We start from the raw sequence: 24,451 nt of genomic DNA on the forward strand, positions 1-24,451 counted from the left end.
AGCCAGCCTTACGGACATCTTGTGACGTGAAAGTAGGTTAGATAACAACTGTCACTTTTCATGAACAACTGCTTGTGATGATGACGCATTGCGCCATTACCTCAAACACATTCCAATGCATTGTTCCCTAAGCCAGACTTTGAAGTATTTGATAGAATGACATCACACTGAAGGACAGCCAGCGTACGGTGCAACCAACAGTTGGATAATGTGAATTTCAGGTGTTATATCAGTTGTGCCATTTTATGGCATTTCTTTATTTGCATTGTTGGCATTAATGGTGTTTGTGTCAAAACTGCCTGCCATTAAGAGAATAACTTGTTGCAGAATAAACGTGTTTAATAGTTATCACGTGGCTCCCAGCACAACTGACACTGACAGTTGAATTTAGTTGCTTTTTTTGTGTTCATTTTCATTTTCAACAGTGAGTCTTGAACAAGTCAAAGTGCAAACCCTTTCTCACTGAACGTTTGAAATTGGTGGAATGGGAGCAAAGTATCAGATTAAATCCTTAAAACAAGGCGTCCTATTGAAATGACACGTTTGCACACTGGCTTTAGATGGCTGTGTACACGGTCTACACACAACCCCGGAGCATGGCTGTCCCCCAACCTGCAGTTACAAGGATATGAGCAGACATGTGCAGGTGCCTCAGATGGATAGAACCTTCTGGGGTCCCAGTCTGTCCCCACAGGGTTCCAGGAGAATGCAGGGCTCGTTGCTGGTGGCATCTGGGTGTCCTCGTGTAAACAGGGTGTGCTCTCGGCCTGCGAGGTCAGACCTCCACTGAAGTGATTTGGTTCATCTGGGCCCTCATGGACTGGATGCTGTTGAGGATCTTCTTCTGGTGGCCGGCCAACATCACACCCACTCGGATGATGTCCCTGAAGAGAAACTTTGGTCAGTTCCCCTCAATATATACCACAAGGCTTCTAGACCTTCAAGGCACCTTGTTTTCTGGAGGATGAGATCCATGTCTGAGATGGGGAGTTATAGAATATGATGCCTTAGAGTTTATTTTGCCTACATTTTGGTCTGTCAGTCTACTTGCAACCGCATGTGTACAGATTGTAAAGTCCTTTTCAGGGAATTTGATATTGGCCCTCCTTTAGAAACGAACATTGTACTCAGGGCATACAAACTAAAACCTCATCTGCAGGTTATTGTAGAAAACATGTTTTTAAATGTCCAACGTGGAACACAACTATGCTGCAGCTCAGTTCAATCCAAAGGCTTTCTTCCAACAAGAAACGAGTCCCATTACAGAATAAAAAAACCTTTCCAGTGCTGCTTCCCTGAAACCTTTCTATTAAGGTTCCAACATCCTTCAAGAAAATATCTGTAGTTTAGAAATGAGCCATGACATTTGCATTAGGTTTCTAACAATGATCATGAGGATCGGTATCATCCCAACATCTCTTTGTGATCAGTGCCTCTTCACATTGGGGATGGATTAAAAGTATCTGACATACTCCATGGTCATTTGTGACACCACATCAAAGGTGGTGAATCCTTCGGTGGTGAAGTTCTCCTTGTACTGGCCCATCTTGATGGCGTCCAGCCACTCATCTACTACGCTGAAGGATGAGAAGTCCGGAGCGGTCCGATCGAGCAGAGGTAAGTGAACGCTGGTGGACAGAAACAAGGTAAAAAACCCAAAACACCCTGTGAGAAAGTTGATTTGTGAGGGGTGGAGGTCATCCAAAGTGTGAAGTGATGGAGGTCTTCTACTCTTCATACCTTGACGACAGTGGTGTCGTCGCCTTGAGGCAGCTGGGGTTGCGGATCATCTTGTCCAGGGTGCTGACGATCTGGCTGAACTTGGGCCGATTGTTGCGGTCTTTCTGCCAGCAATCCAGCATCAGCTGATGCAATGCACTAGGACAGTCCATGGGGGGGGGCAACCTGTAGTCCTGCTCTATGGCATTAATAACCTAGAAGAATTCACATGGAAACTAATGAGTCTCAAAACATGACTTGAATGTTATTAAGTTAAGAACTTATTAGATAAGATTAAAGCTGAAGGGGCCTCGGACATTAAGATCATTGTGCAAGCAGCACATCTTTGTACAAAATATAGGCCTGTGCAGGCAGCTAGGTGAACGAGTACTGAGTGACTTTTAGATAAATAAATAAAGCCAAAAGGGGATTATGTTGTCTATTCTATATTATTATGCTGGGCCACGATTGATTTGATCCCACAAACTTTACGTCACATTCAATTAGTTTACATTAAACCTGGCTCTAGAAGAAGAAAAAATAACTATAAAACAACTCTACGTACAAGTGTAATAAAATACTATTATCCAATTAATGCTCTTCAAACATCTTTCTTTGCACATGTTTTGAGAAGAGAAGTCTGTTTTCTGGTGGTGTGCCTTCAGAACAACTTTAAACATAGCATCTTATGATCATTATATTATCGTTTATTATTCATATATAGTCAAATTTCTGTCTGATTGACAGGGCTTTACTCACATCTTGATTGCTCATGTCCCAGTAGGGCCTCTCTCCATATGACATCACCTCCCACATTACTATTCCATAGCTCCAGCAGTCACTGGAGGAGGTGAATTTCCTGTATTGAATGGCCTCAGGAGCCGTCCACCGGATGGGAATCTTCCCTCCCTGGAAAGAAACATTTATTTGTTTCATAAAAATGGATTTATTTATGATGTATGTATAATTAGGTAGTCATGTTCCTATCAATGTGTTTAATAATTGATTTAACATTATTACATACAAGACTTCTTTAAATGAAACAAAGCACCTGGAGATGAAGATCATCCGCGATGGAGACTCACCAGAGCGCTAGTGTAGGTGGGGTCTGACGTGTCATCCTCAAGGAAGCGGGACAGGCCGAAGTCAGACACTTTGCACACTAGATTGCTATTGACCAGGATGTTCCTAGCTGCCAGGTCCCGATGGACGTAGTTCATGTCACAAAGGTACTTCATGCCTGCTGCAATGCCGCGCAGCATCCCCACCAGTTGGATCACTGTAAACTGCCCATCATTTTGCTGAAATAAAAAAAAAGAATATATGTATATATTAGAGCTTTAATTAGGATTAATTAATTACAATGTGAATTAAGATTAATTAATTACACAAAAAATAACACATTAAACATTTTTTACGCATTTTTACACTTATTTTTTGCACCGCGGAACGTTTCTCACTGGATGAGTTTCGGGGGGACCGATTATACTGGAGCACCAACTAGCGTCCATGACTTCAGACAACAACAAACCACAGTGAACATGAACCAAGAAGCTGACGAGACCGTGTCGGGTGGCCCCGTGAATGGGAAATCTTCTTATAATAAACACACGGATGGAAGCGTCGATAAGAGCGTGGTTGTGTGCAAGCTGTGCAACAAGGAATTCACATCGAGCCTCAAGTATCACCTCAACGCTACACAATTAGCAGCTAGCGTGGACGTACAAGGACCCACACCCAACCCACACTGCACCAGATGACTGGTTTAAGGACCGGGGTCTGAAACAATAACCAACGGCCTGGCTCACTGATTGCACTCGACTGTAGACCCCTTGGAGAGGTAGACGATGAGGGCCTGCAAAGTGTACTACAGACTGCATCGTCTGACACAACCTACGAGCTGCCATGCAGAAAGACAGTGACCAAAGAGTCCAGCAGCTTTATGAAAATGAAAAGGAAGATAAAGAGAATTTATTGAAAGAGAATTTATGAGAAAGCATGAATGAATATTTGTTGTTTAGATATTAGGATATTGTATATTAGCTTTTGTTGATTTCAAATGGTATTGATTACTATTGTCCAGTGTTCTGTGATTTCTGCATGTGTGTACTGCAATGCTTTGTGGAAACACAGCCAGTAACAGTTTATACTAAAATGCTACTTCTCTTGCTACTAAAATGAAAAGTATGACAAAGATGTCCCATGAATTTATATTTGATTCTATTTGTATTTCTTTGGTGAACTCTCTAAAGCAACTTGAAATACTGTCTGGGAGATTCCTGATTTAAGCTGAAATAGAGACTCAAAACTAGAGGCTAAATGCGTTTTTGTTTGGAGATTCTACTTGATGACTCGCCTTGAGTTGTGTTTGAATGGGTTCTATCTGCTGTTAAAGATCCAGGTGGTCTCCACCACATTAAGACCACCTGGGCAGCCCCTGGTCCCAGAGACCAGCTGTCATCAATGGTCACTTTAATGAAGTTTTTCCCCCCATGGAAGGGTTAGGCTTAGTGTACACACTGTAAATTAGTAATTTGTGATTTTGGGCTGTACAAAATGAAATGAATTGAAACAACACTACTACTACAGTTTTTTTCAGCCCTTTGCTACCATGGTGTAGCTTTACCACAGCCGTTATGTGCCCACGTGCACGTGAACGTGCACAGAATCCCATTGCAGCGAGCGCAGTGTGATGCACAAGGTGTCCATGTGTACTTTACCCTGAGGAAGGAGTCCAGAGATCCGTTCTCCATGAACTCAGTGATGATCATCACAGGGGTGCTCTTGGTCACAACCCCCTCCAGATGGATGATGTTTGGGTGGTCGAACTGGCCCATGATGGACGCCTCACTCAGGAAGTCCCGCCTCTGGCGATCAGTGTAGCCCGCCTTCAGCGCCTTAATAGCCACCAGGATCTCTCTCTTCCCAGCTTGCCGGAGGTTTCCACTGCACACCTCCCCGAACTCACCTGATAAGAAGACGAGGACAGTGGATTAACAACGAAGCCTCCATCACGATGCTTTGATTCCTGTCTAACAAACAGACTTTTCCCTGACATAATTGTTTTGATCTTGTTAGACAGTATGTACTATACTATATGTACTATATGTGTTGCATGCAGAGTCATTCTTCTTCTAGTCTTCTGACCACTCAAAGTTCTTTAACACTAACAGTTACATGTCCTCATTATCTGATGGCTAGAGCCCCCTTACACAGTGACACCTTCCCATAAGAAACTAACCTTCAAACAAAGTAGGCACAACTACAGGCACTTTTTGGGGTTAAAGGTTTTTAAGTGGTGTCAGAGCCGTGCTGAAGACTTTCAGTACACTATGATGCCCTATTTGAAAGACTTGATCTGATACCATTTGGATTTACCTGCACCAATAACTTGTTCAATCTTGACACAAGTCATGTCAATCTCCTTGGCAAACTCTCTGACTGCTTCATTGGGGTCCTCATACGTGAAGGGGTCGATGTAGATCTTCATTCCCGGGGACACTTCAACAGAGAGAGATGGAAGAAACAGCAACAGCTACAAACCCAACACTGAAACGCACCAGCATCCACCAGCTGACACGTAGAACATCAATTCATTATTTCTGATGTCAATGTAGTAAGCGGTGTTACTTACTGTGACCGCTGGTGTAATGTTGGAGTTTGTCTGTGTACTCGGATTCTGGTCTGTCAGGATTTCTCCTGCTATGGACAAAAACCCAGAGGTCAATGGTCCGCCCCCATTAACCTACACAGTTAATGAGGTGTTTAAATATACCAGAACTATACGAAATACCATGATGTGAATGTTTGGCCGTCTTTTAGGCCATTTTCTGATGTAAAGAGCTACCACACACAGGAGCACCTGCCCATCAGAACATGTGCACACTGCAGAGCAGAGGAATCAAACCATCTACCCTTTTAACAAGGCTTCTCTGTGCTCTCCTCACGCAGTGATATTCTTTTATTGGCACTTAAATAGAAACGCATGTTTTTATTGTTTTGTTTCACCGGCTTACCTGCGGCAGACAATTATGAAGACAGTGATGGCAATGATGAAGACGACCCCCGCAGCAGCAGAACCAATGATGAGTGGGAGCTTCTCCTGGATACTGGAGTTATATTCCTCTACGGTTGAAATGAGGGAAAACCAAGACCTGTGACTCCTATTCAGTCCTAGATGAGATCACCTTATAGGAAGCACATGGGGCTAACACACCAGTAAAGCTGTCATTCTTACCTTCAGTCATGGTTTGGAAGTACATCTTGCCACTGATGCGTCCAAATCCAGCGACAGTCCGAGCCCGAACTTGGAAGACGTAGATAGTTCCAGACTTCAGGCCTCGTATGACTGCTGTGTTGGTCTGACTGCGCGTTAGAGAGGAGTTCCACTCCGCCTGGTTCTGAAACACATGCATCAAAATAATCAGACAAATGGATTGAACTATAATCGAGTCACTCAAACTCTGCAGTAAGAGGACTGACTCTTCATCATCAGCACTGAAGTACCTTCTCATAATACTGCAGTTCATAGTCCAGAATCACTCCATTAGGCTGATCAGGTTGGGACCAGGACAGGGTGATGCTGTTAGGGGCTCTGCCAACCTGGTGGATGATGGACACTGCTGATGGGGCTAAAAAAGGTGGAAGTTAATTAGAGGTCGTAGAACCAAGACCAAATGGTGGTGAAGTCAAATCCCTCCTGTGAGACCTTGGGTTGGACTCACCTGCCTGGTTGGTTGTGATGTTGACGGAGGTGTACTGGGGTGAATAAGGACTTTGGTCGGACACTCCATTGACAGCTTGTATTTCAAAGGTGTACTGTGTGTGAGCCAGGAGGTCGCTTATGTGGACGCTGGTGTCCGTGAGTCCCAGCTGACGAGGGACAAACTGCACGTTGTCTCCACAGCGGGTGCAGCCGCCCCGCCCACTGCCGCAGCTTTTACATATGATGTTGTAGACAACGTCTTCTCGGCCTCCACCTTCCTGTGGGGGGCTCCACTCCAGCCTCAGAGAAGTCTCATTGACGATGGAAATGACGTTTTGTGGAGCTGATGGAACAGCTGTAAGAGAAGGTGGTGTTACACTAATTGGAACAATGATTCACAAGGATTCATGTACTCCTACTTTCCATCACTACAGTTTACCGCCGCTTTGTTCAACCCAAACCCATCAGGAGACTTACATGAAATCAACACCTCAGATTTTAAGTTAAAGACGTTAAAGTAAAGAATTCTGATAATCCTGTTCTTTAGTCAGATCTTGTTGTCTATTCTGTGTTTTGCCAGAATATTTGTATTCACGTTCTGTATTTTTTCTCTGCAGCTGTGAAACAGACAAACAAAATAAGTTTTGGCAGGTGAAATGTTTTTTGTGTCAAGGCAGAAGTGCCAGACTAAGCCATGTTACCAATAAGGAATAAAGAGTTCCATGGTTTCCTTGAGGGAACATTAGGACCTATCAAAATAGATTGTTAGCCTAAAGAGAGACCTGCAGGCCGGTCCAGTCCATGTTAATGTATCCTGAAGACGATGCCTACACTGGATGTATGGAGGTGGATGCTCCTGATGGGAAGGTGGCACCTTGAATTGTAACCCCATATATCAGTGTATGAATGGGTGTGAACACAAGACCATGTGCAGTAGGTGTTCCCTGCAGGGTGCAGTTTGTGTGTACATACTTGTACAGGGCATCTGTGACGGGTCAGAGTCACTGCGGGAGTATCCGCTGCGACAGACACAGTTAGTTGCTCCCTCACTGGTGGTTCTGCTGTTCATGGGGCACTGGAGACATGTATGGTCTCCTTGTGCAGCCTTGAAGAAGCCTGCTACGCATGCTGTGTGGGTGAGAAAGAAATGAGACCAAAAGGCGTAAGAACAAAATGCATGATACACAGTAAAAGTCCATAGTGTCAGAACCATCATTATCAGTTGTTTCTGGAAGGTCTTTTTAATTTCTCAATTTTCCCCACAGGGCATATGTTAGCCCACATATCTGCATCCCATAAAGGTCAACTAATCGTGGGGAGGTACCAGTGTTTCTCCACCAGTTTATTAGAATATATATATATATATATATATCCACTCCCCCACTTTTTGGGGTAAGTGGGAGAATTAGGATGTAGTTTTTCCTGCCAGGATTTCAAACCTGTGCCTGAAAGCATCAGGGCTGTTCTCCTCCTCACGTGGAGGAGCTCATTGGGCCTCATTATGGCGTTTCAACAGGTTCAACAGTGCTGCAGACGGAAGAAGGATTATGGTCCATAATGGACTAAAAGTTTTACTTTCGCTGTCCATTTCTTCCTCATTTTTCTCAGCCGTCCCTTTCTCTCGCTTTCTCCGTCTCACTTGTCAGAATCAAAGACTTGATTGGTCCAGTGGTATCATGTGGAATGGTTTAACTCAAATGCAATTGGTCTGTGCTTTAAGCCACTACCGTAAAGACGAGTAAAGCTGCGCAGTCTAAACGTGCGTCATCACGTACGAATTGCAAACGCCTTTCGTTTCGGGTCCAGATGGGACGGCTTCTGGGTCCGGACCGCGGTCCACCAGTTAGTGACCTCTGCTGTAGTGCCTTGAACCTGGAATCTCTCTACGTCCATTAGGTGGCGACTCCTCTGGTTGTATAGAAGTCAATTTATTCCCTCTGGAAACACTGTAAACAAGTTCATCTCTCTAATGTTAAGTCTTCCTCAATACAGGATGTATGATGTGGATTTAATAAGTTAGGGTCAATATAAAGTGGAAAAGACAAAAGATTACAAACATGCAAAAGGCTTTCTCTTGAGCTTTTGTTAGTTTTACTACTGAAACTGGCAGTGCAACATCAACATGATTCTAGATTCCCCTGAATCCTATTCACTGCTCCTTCAACTTTTTCCAGGCTTCAATAAATGGAAACTCCTAAAATGCCTTATTTAGCATTTGGTTAGCCTTTTGGATTTGGATTTGTGCCCCCTATGCCTCATAATGATGAGACTAGTTTAAGTCTCTGTTTAGTTTCCCACCCTTTGTCCCCCACAGCTGAATTCAGTTGACCCCATCACCCCACTTATATTTGAACCCCAACCAGTCACTCAATCAATGTCTGGATATCCATCTTCCCACCGCGGTTTTGCTTGTATCAAGCCAGCAGTTTTTGTTGCTTCCTCCTTCTCCAGCATGTCCACTCGTGCTTGTGCTTCTTTCGATTTGTTTGTAAAGTAGAGTTTTTGCCAGAAAAAGATCCCAAACCTGGGATGAAGTATTTTTGTTGTTGTTTCATCCCTCTGAGTCTCAGTCCTGGGGGGTATTGCACGAAACCAGGATGAGGGATTAAGCCGGGCTTTCCAGGTTAACCTGGAGGAATTTAGCTCCGCCAAGTAACCATGGCGATTTATTCTGCTCCAGACCAGGCTAAGATTAATCCTGCAGCCTCATGTGTTAAATCAGCTGCCGTTTTGACCCCAAACAAACGGGTTTAACAGTTATTCCGTTGGTTCTGATTTATTTTTATTAACATGCATCACTTGTGTCATGATATGACGCGAGTCGTGTTCCGCATTAAAGAGGGTTTTATTTTGCACAGCCCAGAGCAACCTAAGCTATGCGTTTATACTCAACACCACCACCACCACCACCACCTAGCATACCTCAAACTACGGTAACTTTTTACATGGACAAAAGACAACCTCGCAACAACTTGAAATTAATGAAATGCTCTGCTCCTGACAGAAGAAGAGAAGCACCACAGCTAAAAAGTTGCAAACCTGCTGTGACATGAAATCAATGACACAAAATGGTCATATAGTAGGCTATAGAGGCTCCTTACCTCTGCAGACTGTACCATTCTCCACCGCCTCGTACCCGGCTTTGCACATGCATCGCCCGATGGGCACCATCCAGTCCCCGTCCCCGTTACAGTACAGCTTGATGGGTACATCCACCTCCTCCCCATTGGGGACGCACACCCCTCTGGCTGCCACCAGAGAGGTGCTCTCCGCTCCAGACAAAGTCTCAGGAAAAATGGCGCCATTCTGGATCACACGGGGACATTTCCTGTAGAAGACTCGGACGGCAATCAAGGACATGCAGGCGCCGTAATCCTGGAAAGCAAGGTAGAAGCCACTGCGCGAAACAGGTCCAAAACTCCGAACTTCACTGTTGATCTTCATGATGCGGCCACCGAGATCCACCTGAGAGAAGCTCTCATCAGCTGCTATGGTGTCCACTTTCACCCAGGGGTTTTCCATCCACGGGGGGGATAGTTTGGTGGCCGTGTCCGAGTCAGACTCGTAGTAATACAGGTTGAATGTCTCCTTGCAGGAGCCAGGGACATTGGGTATGGAACTGCAGTCCCGCACGGAGAACTTCATCTGCACATGGATCCGCTGAGCACCACGCCGCCGGATGTATTTGGTCCGTACCCAGTTGTTCTGACTGCTATCGAAGACGTTACACACCTGGTATGTCCGGATAGTGTTCATGGTTTCATCATAACCGCTAACTTCTTCCCACTAGAAGACGGAAGAAACAAAACATTCAGCGACACACAACAAATATACAAAGTCTACAATTACTTTGACAGTAACAGTTGTTCTAAGAGGCAACAAGTAGTCCATCCTACAAAAGAAAATAGGTGTTTTGTCATGAATGTAAGATGCAAGGTTTTGGTGACTTCTGAATGAGGGATCGCACACAGACACACACCCGTTAAACAGTTGGACTGCTGGCTGGAGGCTCATGAGAGCAGGACCAGGTAAGTTGATTGACACATGCTGTTCACCTCACCCGAATCCCCCCGTTAGCGGTAGCTTGTTCGCCTGCATCCGACTGTAGTTATTATTGAAAAGTCACTTTAATTACTTAACTTTCACACTTTTAGAGGCTGAAAAACTATATTCTATATTAGAATTTCATATTATCAACAGAAATGGATCCAAGGGAGCTCAAGTAAACAACTTTTCTAAGTGCAGTAACGTTACCAATATTCACAATTAATACAGAAAAAAACCTGAACTGGATTGCTTTGCTCCTTATGTTTTGTGGTGTGATTAAATCCAACTTGACATTTGGTTTTGTTTTATCCAGGAGGAAGCCGCATCAAGCTGAAGGAGACAATGTGTAGCTTGGACATAATGTGCATGCAAGTTAATAAATGTATTCGCTGCTGTGGTTTTTATTGACTGTATTTATTAATTTCCTCTGTCTTAAGATTGCAAAATTACTTGTAGCTAAAAGTTGATGACAATTTGAATTTAACGGTAAATGTTGTTTTCTCAGCCTGTGAGGAAGTAAAGCATATCTTCCTAAAAATGAAATAAAGATTACCATCTTTCTCAAGTTTGGATCGCTTGGCTCAGCCTATGTGGTCATTGGAGGAGACATCACAGTAAATGACCATATTTATCTAAAGTGAGACAGCTGAGCTAAACCAGTTGTTGGCTAATTGAGATAATGTCATTGTCCCATCATCGAGTTTCCAGCAGTTGATCAGATTGGGGTTGACACAAACTCATCACTGCTTTGCAAGTTGTACACTTTCCATGAATCTTCATTTGTTCCACTCACCCCCTGTGATGGTAGGATGGTCCAGCCAAGTTCTGCTGTTGCCGTTGTTGAATCCATTAGTACTTCTGCAGGGGGAAAAATGAGTCAAATGGATTAGATCTATTATGTATTTCCTAGCCTATTTTGTCCTGTGCTCTCTTCAAAGAAACTGACTGACTGACATAAATCAGATCAAGTCAAACAGTCTGTCTGCTGGTGCGAGCGTCACATGCGCATATGCACACGCTGCTTTCCGTTTCAAACAAAGGGCCAAAATCCTAAAAATGGGAAAATGTATTAGCCAATAAGCTGTTTAAGAATAAATTAATTGCTTTTCAGATTGCAAGGTAAACAATAGAAAGAATTATGGTTAGTTGCATCCTTAGTAAAGATTTGCATGTCACTATGTTCATACTGAACAATACTTGTTGTAAGGGGTACTCATAAAAAATGTCTGAAACAAGATTTCTAACTTTCTGAAAACACATTCGTCATGCTGCCAGGTGTCTGGAAGTGAGAGAGTAAGAAGGGTCATTACAAAATGCTCATTCATTATGTCTGCAGCGATCTGTTTGTGAGCCAGGAGGAGGCTCCTCTAAACCAGTGACTCCAGCTGTCTGCTCACATAATGGGGCCATTGACTCACTTGTCATTACAGCAATCATGATGTTTTCTGGAAAACAAATCCTGAATGAATGCAGTGTATCTGGGTTCTTTTTTAACATAGAAATTCATTTGAATGTTTTCTTTAACTGGGTGGGCAGTTTTAAGTGTACACATAAGGACTATAGTCCCACAGAACAGTAACATTTAAACAATATAACCACAGGATTTGTGGGATACATTCATGACTCAATGGATTCTATATTATTAGTCTGGCTGAGATGCAAGCATCCACTGTTGCACCCAAATGGCCCATTTTTCCAGCTACTCGCTTCCTGTTAGTATCAGCAGCGATTAATGAGGAGCTGGGAGAGAGCGGCGAGCCAGGTGTCAGAGAAAAAAGAGGTCATGAGCACTGACCTGCAACCAATTCCCGCAGACTTAACAGAGAAGGGAGCAAGGGACGAGAGGTCTGTGCCACGGCAGCGATACAGCTTATGCTCTTTTCCCACCTTCTTCGCTCATTTACAAGAAACGTAACTCCAAAATGATTACATGAACAAACGTGTTCATTTCATTTTGTAAACATGCTTCCTGCATCTGTTTCCAAGACATTCCAGGCAGTTGGATTTGAAAAGTGAGATGAATAGTTTTTTAAAAAGTACATTACACGGTAAGGATGGTGCCCAACCAGAAAGAAATAACAAGATGGTGACTAATTGTCTGCAGTATGAATACTGTGTAAGTTGTATTGACATTGGCTGGGGGAAATGGGGACGGGGGGGATTTAGTGTATGTTGCCCTCCTTTCGTGACTAGACATTCATGCAGCTCCCGAGTCACTGCTGGAAATTAAAATGACAAGAAAGAAAAACTACATTTTAATACAAATGACATCCTGTTGAAAAAGCTCTTCCATTTCATCACTGTCAATTAGGGCGGGAAATCCAATTTTAGTCAAACTTGGTTGTGATGCTTCATAGACTGCAAAGCTCACGCCCTCTTTCTGCCCAGCGATAGCTCCTCCCCCTCCCACTGGCTCCATCTGTCCTTGCATTTCTGCAGTATATATAGAGAGAGCTCTTGTTCTCTGCATGATTCAATGAAAGTAGGGCAAAGAGGAGGAGAGAGTGGGCCAAGTCCAGCACACATAATCCTTGTAGGCCGCGCCGCGCTGGATTAAACCCACGGGGATACGTCAGCCAAATTCACTTTGTTTTATATCCAAGCTGCTGTCAGCACCAGCTTTTTTACTCAAACACAGTTCCTGCTTTGTCCTAATTATGTTTTCTTTGTCAGGTATCACACATTATTGAGCTTGATCCTGATTGTAACCTTTTTCGTAAGTTGGGAGTAATATAACTTTTAAATATGGTTCAACTAGAGCTCAAATTTACAGTGCCTTGCTTTTTCAACCCCCTTGGATGGTTTTACATCTTGTCATGGTCATTTTCCTAACAAAGATCTGATGCAACCAATTGCCTTCACTGTAAACAATTTCACTGGTTTCACAAATGCTGCCGTAAATGAACGGTAACTTACTCATATCCTGTTCATTTTTACAATATGTTACAGTATGTTACCGTAGGGTAACTAGTCATTTTACGGTATAGGCCAGAATGTTACACAAAATCCAATATTCAATACATTTTGCCTGAATGAGCAGGGTGGATGAACTAAAAATATTAAGTGTTATACTTATTAACTGAATTTACACCACAATACTGACAGAATTCTCAGTCAGTGCAACTAATGTAAGTGCAGTTCAGCTCTGTGTCTGTGCCCATCACCATGCCATCAGAGGTCATGTGACTCAAGTCAGTGTGACGGCTGTGACTGATCACTGTCTGTGAGGGCCTTCTAGTCCGGCTCAAGCACAGATAGCCAGTGTGAGGCCGTCTGGGATGTGTCTGTTGGTGAGCCGCATCCTGTACTTTGATTGGGTGAAAATGCCATCTCACAGAGGACAGTAGGTACTCACTTTTTGTGCACAGGAAACTTCTCTCTGCTGACAAATCTGGTTTGAAACATTCACATCACATCTACAGACATCCTCAGATATAAATAATGAAAGTAATAAGAAATATGAGAATATTTGTATGATTAACATTTACGTTTCACATTCATGGTCATGATTCTATAAGGCATCGTGATTTCATAAATAAAAATAAAAAAGCACTACACAAACACTGCAAAAGTAAGTGAATAAATCCTTAATCAGTCCTTAACTAAATCGTGTTGATATGGCCACAGTTAAATGGAATGGACCCATCTACATTCTGCAGAAGTCGCTCTGTACCGGTGAGGTTGGGTCTCGGTTTCAGCTCTGAAATGATCTGTCTGAATTTCGCCTGTGGAGTTCACACCAGTGGCGGCTGGTCCATTGAGGCCAATGGGGCGTGGCCCCACCATGAGCGACAGATAAAAAATATATAAATCATTTTTGTTTATATTAAAAAAACATTTTACAAATAGTCAAAATATGTGTAACATGGATTATATAGCCGGTAATATTAGTAAATTAAGATCTGCACAAAATATATGCTTTTCCTGCATGTCTCAGCTGTTTCAGCTCGAGCCCGGACCCAAAGACGGAGGGTTCTCTTTACTACACACACACACTCAGACACACTCGGACACACTCGGACACACACCCCCATGTTCACTTGAAGCTTATTCATTAATTACCATCATTGTAGTGCAAGCTAAGTAAACGTATACAGCACAGCTAAATACAGCTAAAAAAGAACCAAGTGCTATGAGATGATAAATGCATTAGAGGCTTAGTTAGCTGGTTTAATGGATCACCGTGTCTCCATTTACAGGCATTACATCAACTACCGTATAACCCACAGTAGATGCACAAGCGCACTAGACTACCGTATATGACAGCATTAAGAAGTACAACGCATACATATATTTGTCAACAAGAACCCAAATGGGACGAAAGACAACATATTGAAAAATGAATGGTCCAAAAACTGCTTTACTGCTGAGGGGGATGAGTGGGAAACGAACCACTTTACGCACTGCTAGGCTAAGCTAGCTGCTAGACTATGCTAGCTACTAAGCTACTTCCATCTCAACATCTTCCCTGCATGGCTCATGGTCTGAAGAGGACCACCACTGTGTCCCTAAAAGACAGTGGTTTGGAAAATGTCCTGGTTAACTATCGGGAGATTGTTGGCACTTCAAATTCGCGTTGCAAAGCGTCGGAAAGTTTATTAAAGTTAAGGAAAGTGTGCTTATGACAAGGTAAATACAGTTAAATTACCCCAAAATTATTCGAATATTCCCGTAATTTTGCAACCCTACTTCAAAAACAGGCGTCAAATAATGGAGATTTGAGATCACAGTTTCTAAAATACACGCTTTGTGATTACTCATTACTTGTAACATTTAGTCTTTAGAAGAAAAAAAACGTTTAATTGCAATTAATGTTTTTCAAAATGTGCAATTAATTAGTTAATTTCATTAAATTGAATTAAAAAATACCCCTAGTTATAACTCAAAAAAAGTATAAAATACAGATGCCACTATGAACCTAGTTTGTTGTGGAAACACCCAATCAGTGGGTTCAGACCAACTCAAACCCCCACAGAACTTCACACAATCAATTATTTTGGATAAAATGTTCCTGTTTTCATCCACGTCCTGGCTGTGTTTCCTCACCGCGAGCCTGTGTCCGTCACATCTCGGTAGGGATTTTGACTTTCACTTTCCAAATTAATTATGAATTTGAGGCCAACAAGGACACCACGTTCGAAAAAAGTTAATCAATAGCTACAAAGCTTACATAACATAGGAGTCATCTCCATGACTAGGGAAGAAATATCCACGGATGAAAAATGTTGAAAAAAGCTGGTGAGTGAGTTAACGTTGTTTCATCAGATAATATTGTTTTATCAAATGGACTGAGTATTAGAGGTATTCCTATCTGAACATGTCACTTCGCAAGAAAGACCAAATGTATTTTTACTGTAGTTTCTGTTTATACTGTCAAGCCCCGATAACTCCACTTTCTCTAAAGGCATTAGAATGTTGCATAGCACCGTCATTGCAGAGACTGAGCAGATGTCACAGAGACTACGTCTAGTGATCTCCTGAGGAAACACATCACGCTTCAGTGGATATATGCTTTACAATAAGTTATGCTTCAGTGGATTCATAGTCTCAATGTCTTGTTGGGGAAATGCTCTGAGGTACTTGGGCCTCCTTCCTTGGGGAAATATAACGCCCCCCAGAAGTATGACTATAGTCAGGTGTTGCTAATCATTTTCTGAATCCAGTGCCTGCAAATATCAGCTAATTCTACAAGTACTGTAAGTAGAAAATCTAACATGGAATGCCAACACGACCATCAAAAAGGTTGGTCTAGCCAACATGTCCTTTTTAGAGGTTATGAGACATGACATGTTGAGTGACTCTCTACTCCAGAACCTTGACTATAATTTTTGGTTTATTGAAGGCTACAAGCAACAGTCACGCTATGAAAACACTACAGATCTCAGGGCCATCTCACTGAATATTTTATCAAAGACAGCTGCAAACGCCTCCTTTTACTTTGGCCTTTAACTAGCTTGCTGCCAATATGGAAAATGATTTTGATATAAACAAGAAGATATAGAGTCAAATGGTAAAACTCTGAGTAGGTGCAAGACAAAGAAAGCTTTGGCGGAATATGCGTTCATGATTTGCAAAAGTGAAGATCCAACCATTAGAGCTCATGCAAATACGTTTGCATGCATTTAAGTTTGGTGAAGCGACCACAAGCCAGTGCAGAAGTAGGTCAGGCGCTGTTGAGGGCATGGGTGATGCTCAATGTTTTCTGCCACTAATCCCAGAGGCTAAAGAGCATTGTGGTGCTCCAACCCCTGACTATTGATTGGTTTAGATTACCGATTCCACTGAGAAATCACAGGAGACCGAGACCAGGCTGGCTTTTCATTCCCAGAACAACAAAAAACAAAAAGGACACATTTTCGGTTGAATGAGGTCAAAAAGTATTTAACTGAAATGTGAAGATTTCTCACATTTTGGGTAAGGAAATTATAATTATGGAAATATGAAAAGCAGGTCTATTCCTGAAATTGTGAGTATTCATGACATCCGCTAAGTGGTGATTGAGCCAGTTGTTCCAAAGTCCACTTTTGCAGAAAAGGAATATAAAGAATATATATAAGAAAATAAAAACAGCAGTTATTTTTAATAGTAGTTGTTATAAAGGATGTGTCATATCTTGTATATTCAATTATCATATATCTCAATTGCTGGAACAACTGACATTATAAAAAATATTTAAAAAAAATACAGTTAATGTAATGACTAGGACTGTCCAGACAACAGGGCCAACAATAGAAATTCAATGAAAATGGGCGTATGTTTTTGACTCTATTAACGTTACTCCTGGAGGCTGATGAGTGGGAAGCGAGTCACAGTTTTAATATCACTAGCAGCACTGTCTCAGTGACAGCCCCATCAAAGAAAAGCTGTAACCCTAGGCAAATCCTCAGCATCATGCTGTATTGAAGAAGACTTATTGAATTGAGACCATAAACTCATATTTACTCAGAACTCTCATAGACTTCTATATAGTTCAACCTAATCAGGATAAACAGTTATCCGATGGAACACTAGTTTTTGAATGACTTCCTCTCGGTGGGGCATCCCTCAATAAGAGGATCTGCAGTTTGATCTCTGACTCCACTTGTCCATGTCGATGTGTCCTTGGGGAAGATACTTAACCACAAATTGCTCGAAAAGGCTCTACAGTCCAATTCCAGCGAAATAGCCCCCAGGAGCGATTTGGGGTTAAGTGTCTTACTCAAAGACACGTTGGCATAGAATAGCTGGCTGATCTGGGTTAAGTTTGTGTTCCACTTCACTATGTTAACAACGACTTTGAAGAATGCTATTGTCTGAATACCTGTATATGGTGGAGGATTAAGATTACGTTGTGTGTCTTGTGTAGGATGCTTTCACACAACAGTTGTCTGGCAGATCAACTTTGAGGAAGAGTGGATGTTACAGGGGCTTACAAGCATATGAGCACATTCACAGCTTCAACCCTGTCAGCATCACAATTAAATGACGCTTTGAACCATTGGCTGAGAAGACTTTCCAGCCCTGCAGCAGTGCATCATCACTGGAGCAGCCTGCCCTCTGATGACAGCAAACAAATCATTTGGCTTGCAGCCTGAGAGAAGCCTCAAACAATCACATTACACTCTAGACTCCACATTACATGTTGTCATGCAGTCATAAATGGATATTATTTTTATGTGGCTTTGTGTTATAATATATTTCACTTAAGTTAAGTTGAGTTTGAAACAAGAACAATAAACAAAGTTCAGTTTTCTATATTGCGCCAGTAGCACCAGCACTAGTGTTTAATTTTTTATTTTATAATATAGTACTTTACATGCATTATCAACCTCTGAGTCATCTGCAGGTTCACTGATGCAGAACAGGGTTAATGGATGTTAGGGATAACAGACATGCAGCTCAGCTAAAAATACACCAAATGTGCTTTTTCCTGACCTACCAAAGATTTTTCAGTGTTCAGGAGGCTCACTATTGCTAACTTTTTCTGTTTTCTGAATGTGTCTTAAATTTCGCTTCTTGCATTACAATGTAATACACTAGCAATTTAGTAGTGCTTTCTAGGAGGTTAGAGCAAATGATCCTGACTTTGTAGTCATACATTTCCCATCATACATCAGTCCCCTCAGTATTTACTTTGGGGTTTGGTATTCTATCCGTCGCCAGCTGGTTTTATGCAGCCAGTGAACAGATGAAGTCATTGAACATCCTGCTGAAGAAGACTTGAAACTAGAGATTGAGACCAAATACTCATGTTTACATTGTTTACTGATATCATTATTGAATAAGGAAATAAATCAGGAGAGTTTCCCCCTGATGGACTGTAGAAAAAATGCAAGTTTAAGAGACTTCAACATTGGCTCCTTTTGGGAGTAGTTTGACTTTCCTCGGCTGAGATACTGGATCTGAAACAGCTCCCAAATTGTTGGTAATTGGTGTGTGGGTGTGCTTGGATGGACCTTTGGGTTAATGGGAAGGTGGCACCTTGGCAGCATCAGCCATATTGTATAACTGGTAGGAGGACAAGGAAGGCTCTATAAACAGGCAGGTCCATGCAAACCATCCACATAGAATAATCACCCACTTCATGTAAATAAATTGCTGTTACATGAATCCTTCCTCCTGGATTCATTAGTTCTACTGTTTTCTTTTGTTTTAACAGTATATACACCTGTTATCCATTGTTGCTTCATATGTGTGTGTGTGTGTGCTTTTGGTGAGTGTAGAGTAATACATAACGTTAGACCAATGTGCTCCATTCCAAACACCCGATGCGCGTGTAACCCGCGAGTCATCAACACACGTGTTGCAGAGGACCGACGTGTTAGGACTAAGAGCTCAAAGTGAATAATCACATCTGTATTAAAGTCCCGTCAAAGCGATGGCCGGGACGAGTGTGAGTTCCGATCCTGCAGATTCTTTCACACCGACGTGTTTGGTGCCTCGGAGTCTCCGAGAGACGCAACGAGCCGCGTCACACCGGGACATTGGAGGACGGGTTGGACACCGGCTTACCTTCAACGGCCCGCACTGCTGGTAGTATCCACAGAAAGTACAAGATATCCATCATCCTCTTCATCCCGGCCACTGGACCACAAAAAGCCAACGCGTTCACGGTGCGCGCGTCCAGCAGCGTAACTGTGGCTTTATGGAGAGCCGCGGAGCATCATCCTCCTCCTCCTCCTCCTCCCCCCCCCCCCCTCATCATCATCACCATCAGCAGCAGAGGGAGAATGGCAGAGGAGCTGCTGTACCTGCCACTATGGGCCAGCCCCTTAGAAAGGGGCGGAGTGGTGGAAAACCTCCGATGTCAATCAAATCAGTTTCAAACATCCCACGTGAATTTAAAGCAAAACAATTAAGGAACAAGACAATACTACTTTGTATTTATTCCACTGGTGGTGCATGGAGTAGTGTGATTCGCTGGGGCTGCAAGGTTGGTGGTTTGAATCCCTAATTGTGCCCATATATATATAATGTGTGTGTGTATGTGTGTGCCCCCCACACAGCTAAAACTGCACGAAGACAGAGATGAGAAGCAGGGACGTGCAGGAAAAGCATATATTTTGCATATTTTACAAATATAGCTCGGTACATATACAAATATTTACATTTTTTATAATGAGGGCTCCCCAGGTCGGTTCAACGCATTGACCAGCTGTCTATATGCTGTTTAGGTAAGGCTGTCACTACCGGACAATGAACCTGAACCCAGAGGCTAAGGCTTTGGGACTTCAGTAAACTACTGGGTCAGAGGTCAAGACTCGACACCAAGAAAGATACTGAGCGAACACAGAATTTGTTTTTCTTATGCTTTGAAAACAAATATTTAATGATTCTGTAATGCTGAAAAAGCCAATTGATATTGAGAGAGAGAGAGGGAGAGAGAGGAAGGAAGGGGGAGGGAGATGTAGGGGGAGTTAAGACAGAGGGAGGGGGAAGGAAAGAGAGAGCGAGAGAGTACTCTGGGAGGAAATAGAGCAGAAGAATATGGGCCTGACAAAAAGGAACCCAGCCTAGCTCCAGATGAGTGAGGGTTGCAAAACAACAGATTAGAGAAGCCCAGGGCTTGTTTCCATGGAAACCTTGGCCTAGGGAGATGGCGACAGGAATGTGGCATATTGTAGGTCAGACACGCCATCAGTGTTCCAATCAGACGTAATCTGTGTTGACTTAAGGGTCATGGATTGAGCAGTAAGCTGGTGCCTTTCTGTGGCTGCTCTCAGTATTGAGGTTCTAGTCGGAGTGCTGCAACAAGACCACAGCATTCTAGCAGCAAATTAGCAGCAATAGCACAGTGTAGGAATTCAAGTAAATGATATCTATATTATATGTTTTACTTAAGTAAAACAACAAAAGTATTGGCATCAATATTTATTTTATTTTTTATAGCCAAAATCACAAATTTGTTGGAGAGGGATTTACACTCTGAATACATGAAAACCACATCGTCATTGAAAAACCTTCCCATATTATATATAATAAGTAATGTAATATAATATAATATATACACAAAGACTGTTACAAAAGTAACAGTGGTAATTATGCAGAATGGTTGATTTCAGAAAAAACGATTAGATATTTGCTCGCTAGTGAAACTTAAATCTCCTCCTCGCTCATGAGGATGTTTTCTGCTCACGTTTTTCTTTCTGAAGTTAAGGGGGAGGTCACCATGGTATCTGTACATCTAATTGGTTACAAACCTCTTCTTGATTTCATCTCTGTTGAGTTGCATGCATTCCCAGAACTATAGAAGCCAATTTCTGGACTAAAACAAAATGAAGGGGTTGAAAAATCGAAATTATGAGAGGAGGTTATAATTATAAGTTAAGGCATGTGCAGGCTCCTTCATAGTTCGGTAGAGTTGGAAAGACATTCACAAATTCAGACTTCCCGGTTCAATTCCTCATCAGCGAAACGTTATTTTACAAATAGGGACCGCTCTGCAAGCTGGACGCATTGCTCTTAGTGTGCGACCAAAGACTCTGAACTGGTAAAATGGTAAATTAAGGTTGTAGCTGGTGTCAGCTACAGGTGACTATGGTTACAGAAAGGTGTTGTTTGTAACAACGTTTTATCTCATAATTTCGACATTCTATCCCTTTTTTTTAGTGCCGAAATAGGCTTCTATAATTCTGAGATATAATCTCAGATATAATCTATAATTTGGCAATGCTTTTTTGCATTGAAAGTTAAACAAACAGAAGCACAACATACAGCGGAGAACTGTTCCTCTACATCGTCCAACTTAAAGCACCGCTATGGTAAAGTTAGCTGCTAGGCTAAACTAGCTGCTAGGCTACTTCCATCTCAACATCTGACGTCACCTGGCGAGGACCACCACTGTGTCCCTAAAAGCTAAATGTAATGTAATACAACCAGAACGTTCATCACTGGTTTGAGTGAACGGTTTCTGAGGATCAAGCAGACCCAAAGTCGGGGGAACCTGTAAGGAGCATTTCATGGCCGAGAAGGAGGGCAGGTCTCTTCGCAGGGGGTTGATTTGAAAGAATGGCGGAGGAAGCACAACACCGGTGTTATACTGTCAATGGCCACTTGGCGTAGTGGGACCGTCATCGATGCTTTTAGGGACGGAAGTCTTAGCAAGCAGTGATGACCACAGGTTTGCAGTTTTTAATTAGTCCTACGTCATATTTATGAGCTACCCATAAGGCTGCTGGAACAGAAGTGAGCTCAGGGGAAATAGAGGATCAGTCAGAAATGCAAAGTGTGTGTGTCGGAAAATGTGTTGTTTCCATCCATGACATGAACAGATCTGAGCGCAGGTGTGGAAAATGCAAATGGCTGTTTAAAAAAGCCTGTCGACAGCGAGCACATAACAGTTTGATGTGGTTTAGGCTCCCAATCTGTCAAGGGTCTCTCCATTGGTCTGCTGATGTGTGGGAAAGGGGTGCTGCTGAGAGAAACAGAAACAGCATTACCATTAGTACAGGGGCGCCTCCCCACCCTGAAATAACCTCCCCCCACCCTCAAAAAGTGTGAAACAAAAAAATATATATATATCAATATTATTATTATTATTGTAATTTTTGTTATTTTTCCCATGCACACCATATTTTATATATATATATATATATATGTGTAACTATGTTAGTATTCTAGGAATCTGTTTAACTTGTTTTCTCCTGCCTGATAGTATTATTTATTCCTTCCACGTGTGAATAATATATATATATTGTACAACTGAGCCACAAGTATAATTGTTTTTTTAGCCCAAGATAAATGTTTAAAACATGTTCTTATTAAATGTCTGAGTTGAGGAATCTTTGTGGGATTATTTTGACAAACATTTCTTGAAGGATTTTGTTAGTAATTCAAGCCATTGCGATCAACTGAATTTAGAGTAAAATGGAGAGAGTGCATGATGGATTCATTTTTACTTTTATTTAAAGTCTATGGTCCCATCTAGTGGTTGGATAGGTAACTCAACAGAAAAATATTGTTTGGAGGGAACAAGTAAAGAATGGAATATGTAGCGTTTCGCCCTGACAACAGCTCATAAACTACCTGAGATACTAGAATGTGTAGAACCCTTTGACCCCACTGCACTGTTCCATGGACACACCACCAGTCAACATCAAACCACAAATACTGTTCACATGGGTGGTAAACTGGTATTCTCGTAACTTCTGTTCATGTGAAAGCTAAAGAAGCGTAAATACAAGAAAGTCAAGACCAATCGCATTTAAACCCTTTATACTGTCAATTGATATACTTTTACTGTTGTACAATCCATTCAATGTTTCTTCTCTTTATGCATAAACAATACATCCACTACATTCCTCGATAAATTATGTGCAACATACCGTATTTTCGCAACTATACGGCGCACTGGATTATAAGGCGCATTGGAGCTGGAATTACAGCGGCTGCTGGCACCAGACTTTCCCTCAAATGGATCCTCGTTAACCAGTATGGATCAACCCATTGATCCATATATCTGGCGCTCCGGATTATAAGGCGTACTGTCGTTTTTTGAAAAAAAAAAAAGGTTTTAAGTGCACTTTATAGTCGCGAAAATACGGTAAACTAATTACGGCCCTCACTACGACTAGTCGGAGAGGATATATTGTATATCAAGTAATTATTCTTTTCTCTAAGGAATTTTCCCTTTTTGAATAATATTCAAAAAGTGTGAAATAAAAATAAATATATATATATACAGTATATTATTATTATTAAACTTTTTGTTAATTTTTCCACACACACCATTTTATAATATAGATTATACTGCGTGTGGACTCATTATACCGCTTGAGACTGAGAGGAGCGCCTCACCCCTTTACGACATTCCTTTATCGCTCTCCCCCTTGATCTCTTATCTTGCCAGGCCTCATTCACATCGTGTCCATTACTTTTATTTCTGACAAAGCTAGTTGAATAGTTGAATTGCAAGTTTGCACAATTTCTCTTCATTTTCTGCATTATAAGACGGCTTTTATGACTAGAAAGTTGAATTTCTTGGCATCTGCTGTACATTGAAAAATATGTATTTGTTAATAAATATGCCATTGGGCTAACATTGACTTTACCTCAGAATTGTTTGTTGGGGGGAGGGGGTTTATTGTACAATGACGGTAAATTCACAGTAAATGGAAGCTTCATCTGCATTACTTTTACAGTAAGTTACTGGACAATGACTTCCACAGTATACATTGGAAATTTACAGTAAATCATTGTCAACTTGTGCATTACATTCACAGTACACACTGTAAAAGTACAGGGCCTTGTTGTAATGATGTACAGCAAAAGATTGTAATTCTCCAGTAATGTACTGTAATATCAGAGTAATTGCTTTGCTATTGAAGCTGTGAAGTTACAGTATACCGTTGTGCTTTTACAACAATGCATTTTAATATCACAGATATAAAATTATAGTACATTTCTGTGAGTATATTTCACAGTATATTGCTGTAATCCTACAGGTGGGATATGTGGTGATGTGGTGCAGCCAAAACCACATGGAGCTCAATACTCTGACGA

At 41.9% G+C, this 24,451-nt stretch overlaps 1 protein-coding gene across 2 annotated transcripts; it reads right to left on the reverse strand.

Moving 5' to 3' along the window:
• On the reverse strand, positions 1 to 19,632 carry ephb2a (eph receptor B2a). Of its 2 annotated transcripts, none has more exons than XM_037481109.2 (16): positions 19,463 to 19,632; positions 11,265 to 11,329; positions 9,526 to 10,210; positions 7,397 to 7,552; positions 6,444 to 6,779; positions 6,226 to 6,350; positions 5,957 to 6,119; positions 5,736 to 5,844; positions 5,354 to 5,418; positions 5,098 to 5,220; positions 4,440 to 4,687; positions 2,805 to 3,020; positions 2,479 to 2,628; positions 1,741 to 1,934; positions 1,473 to 1,628; positions 1 to 884 (listed from the first exon to the last, which is right to left on the reverse strand). In XM_037481109.2, exons 1-16 carry the CDS (start codon positions 19,524 to 19,526, stop codon positions 776 to 778), a joined length of 2,964 nt encoding a protein of 987 aa, XP_037337006.2. In that variant the 5' UTR covers positions 19,527 to 19,632; the 3' UTR covers positions 1 to 775. The 2 variants fall into 2 exon arrangements, with proteins under 2 accessions (XP_037337006.2, XP_037337005.2); XM_037481108.2 differs by having other exon boundaries at positions 5,354 to 5,421.
• Positions 19,633 to 24,451: the final 4,819 nt, after the last annotated feature.

The sequence above is a fragment of the Pungitius pungitius genome, chromosome 1, assembly GCF_949316345.1.
Source record: "Pungitius pungitius chromosome 1, fPunPun2.1, whole genome shotgun sequence".
Classification (NCBI taxonomy): domain Eukaryota; kingdom Metazoa; phylum Chordata; class Actinopteri; order Perciformes; family Gasterosteidae; genus Pungitius; species Pungitius pungitius.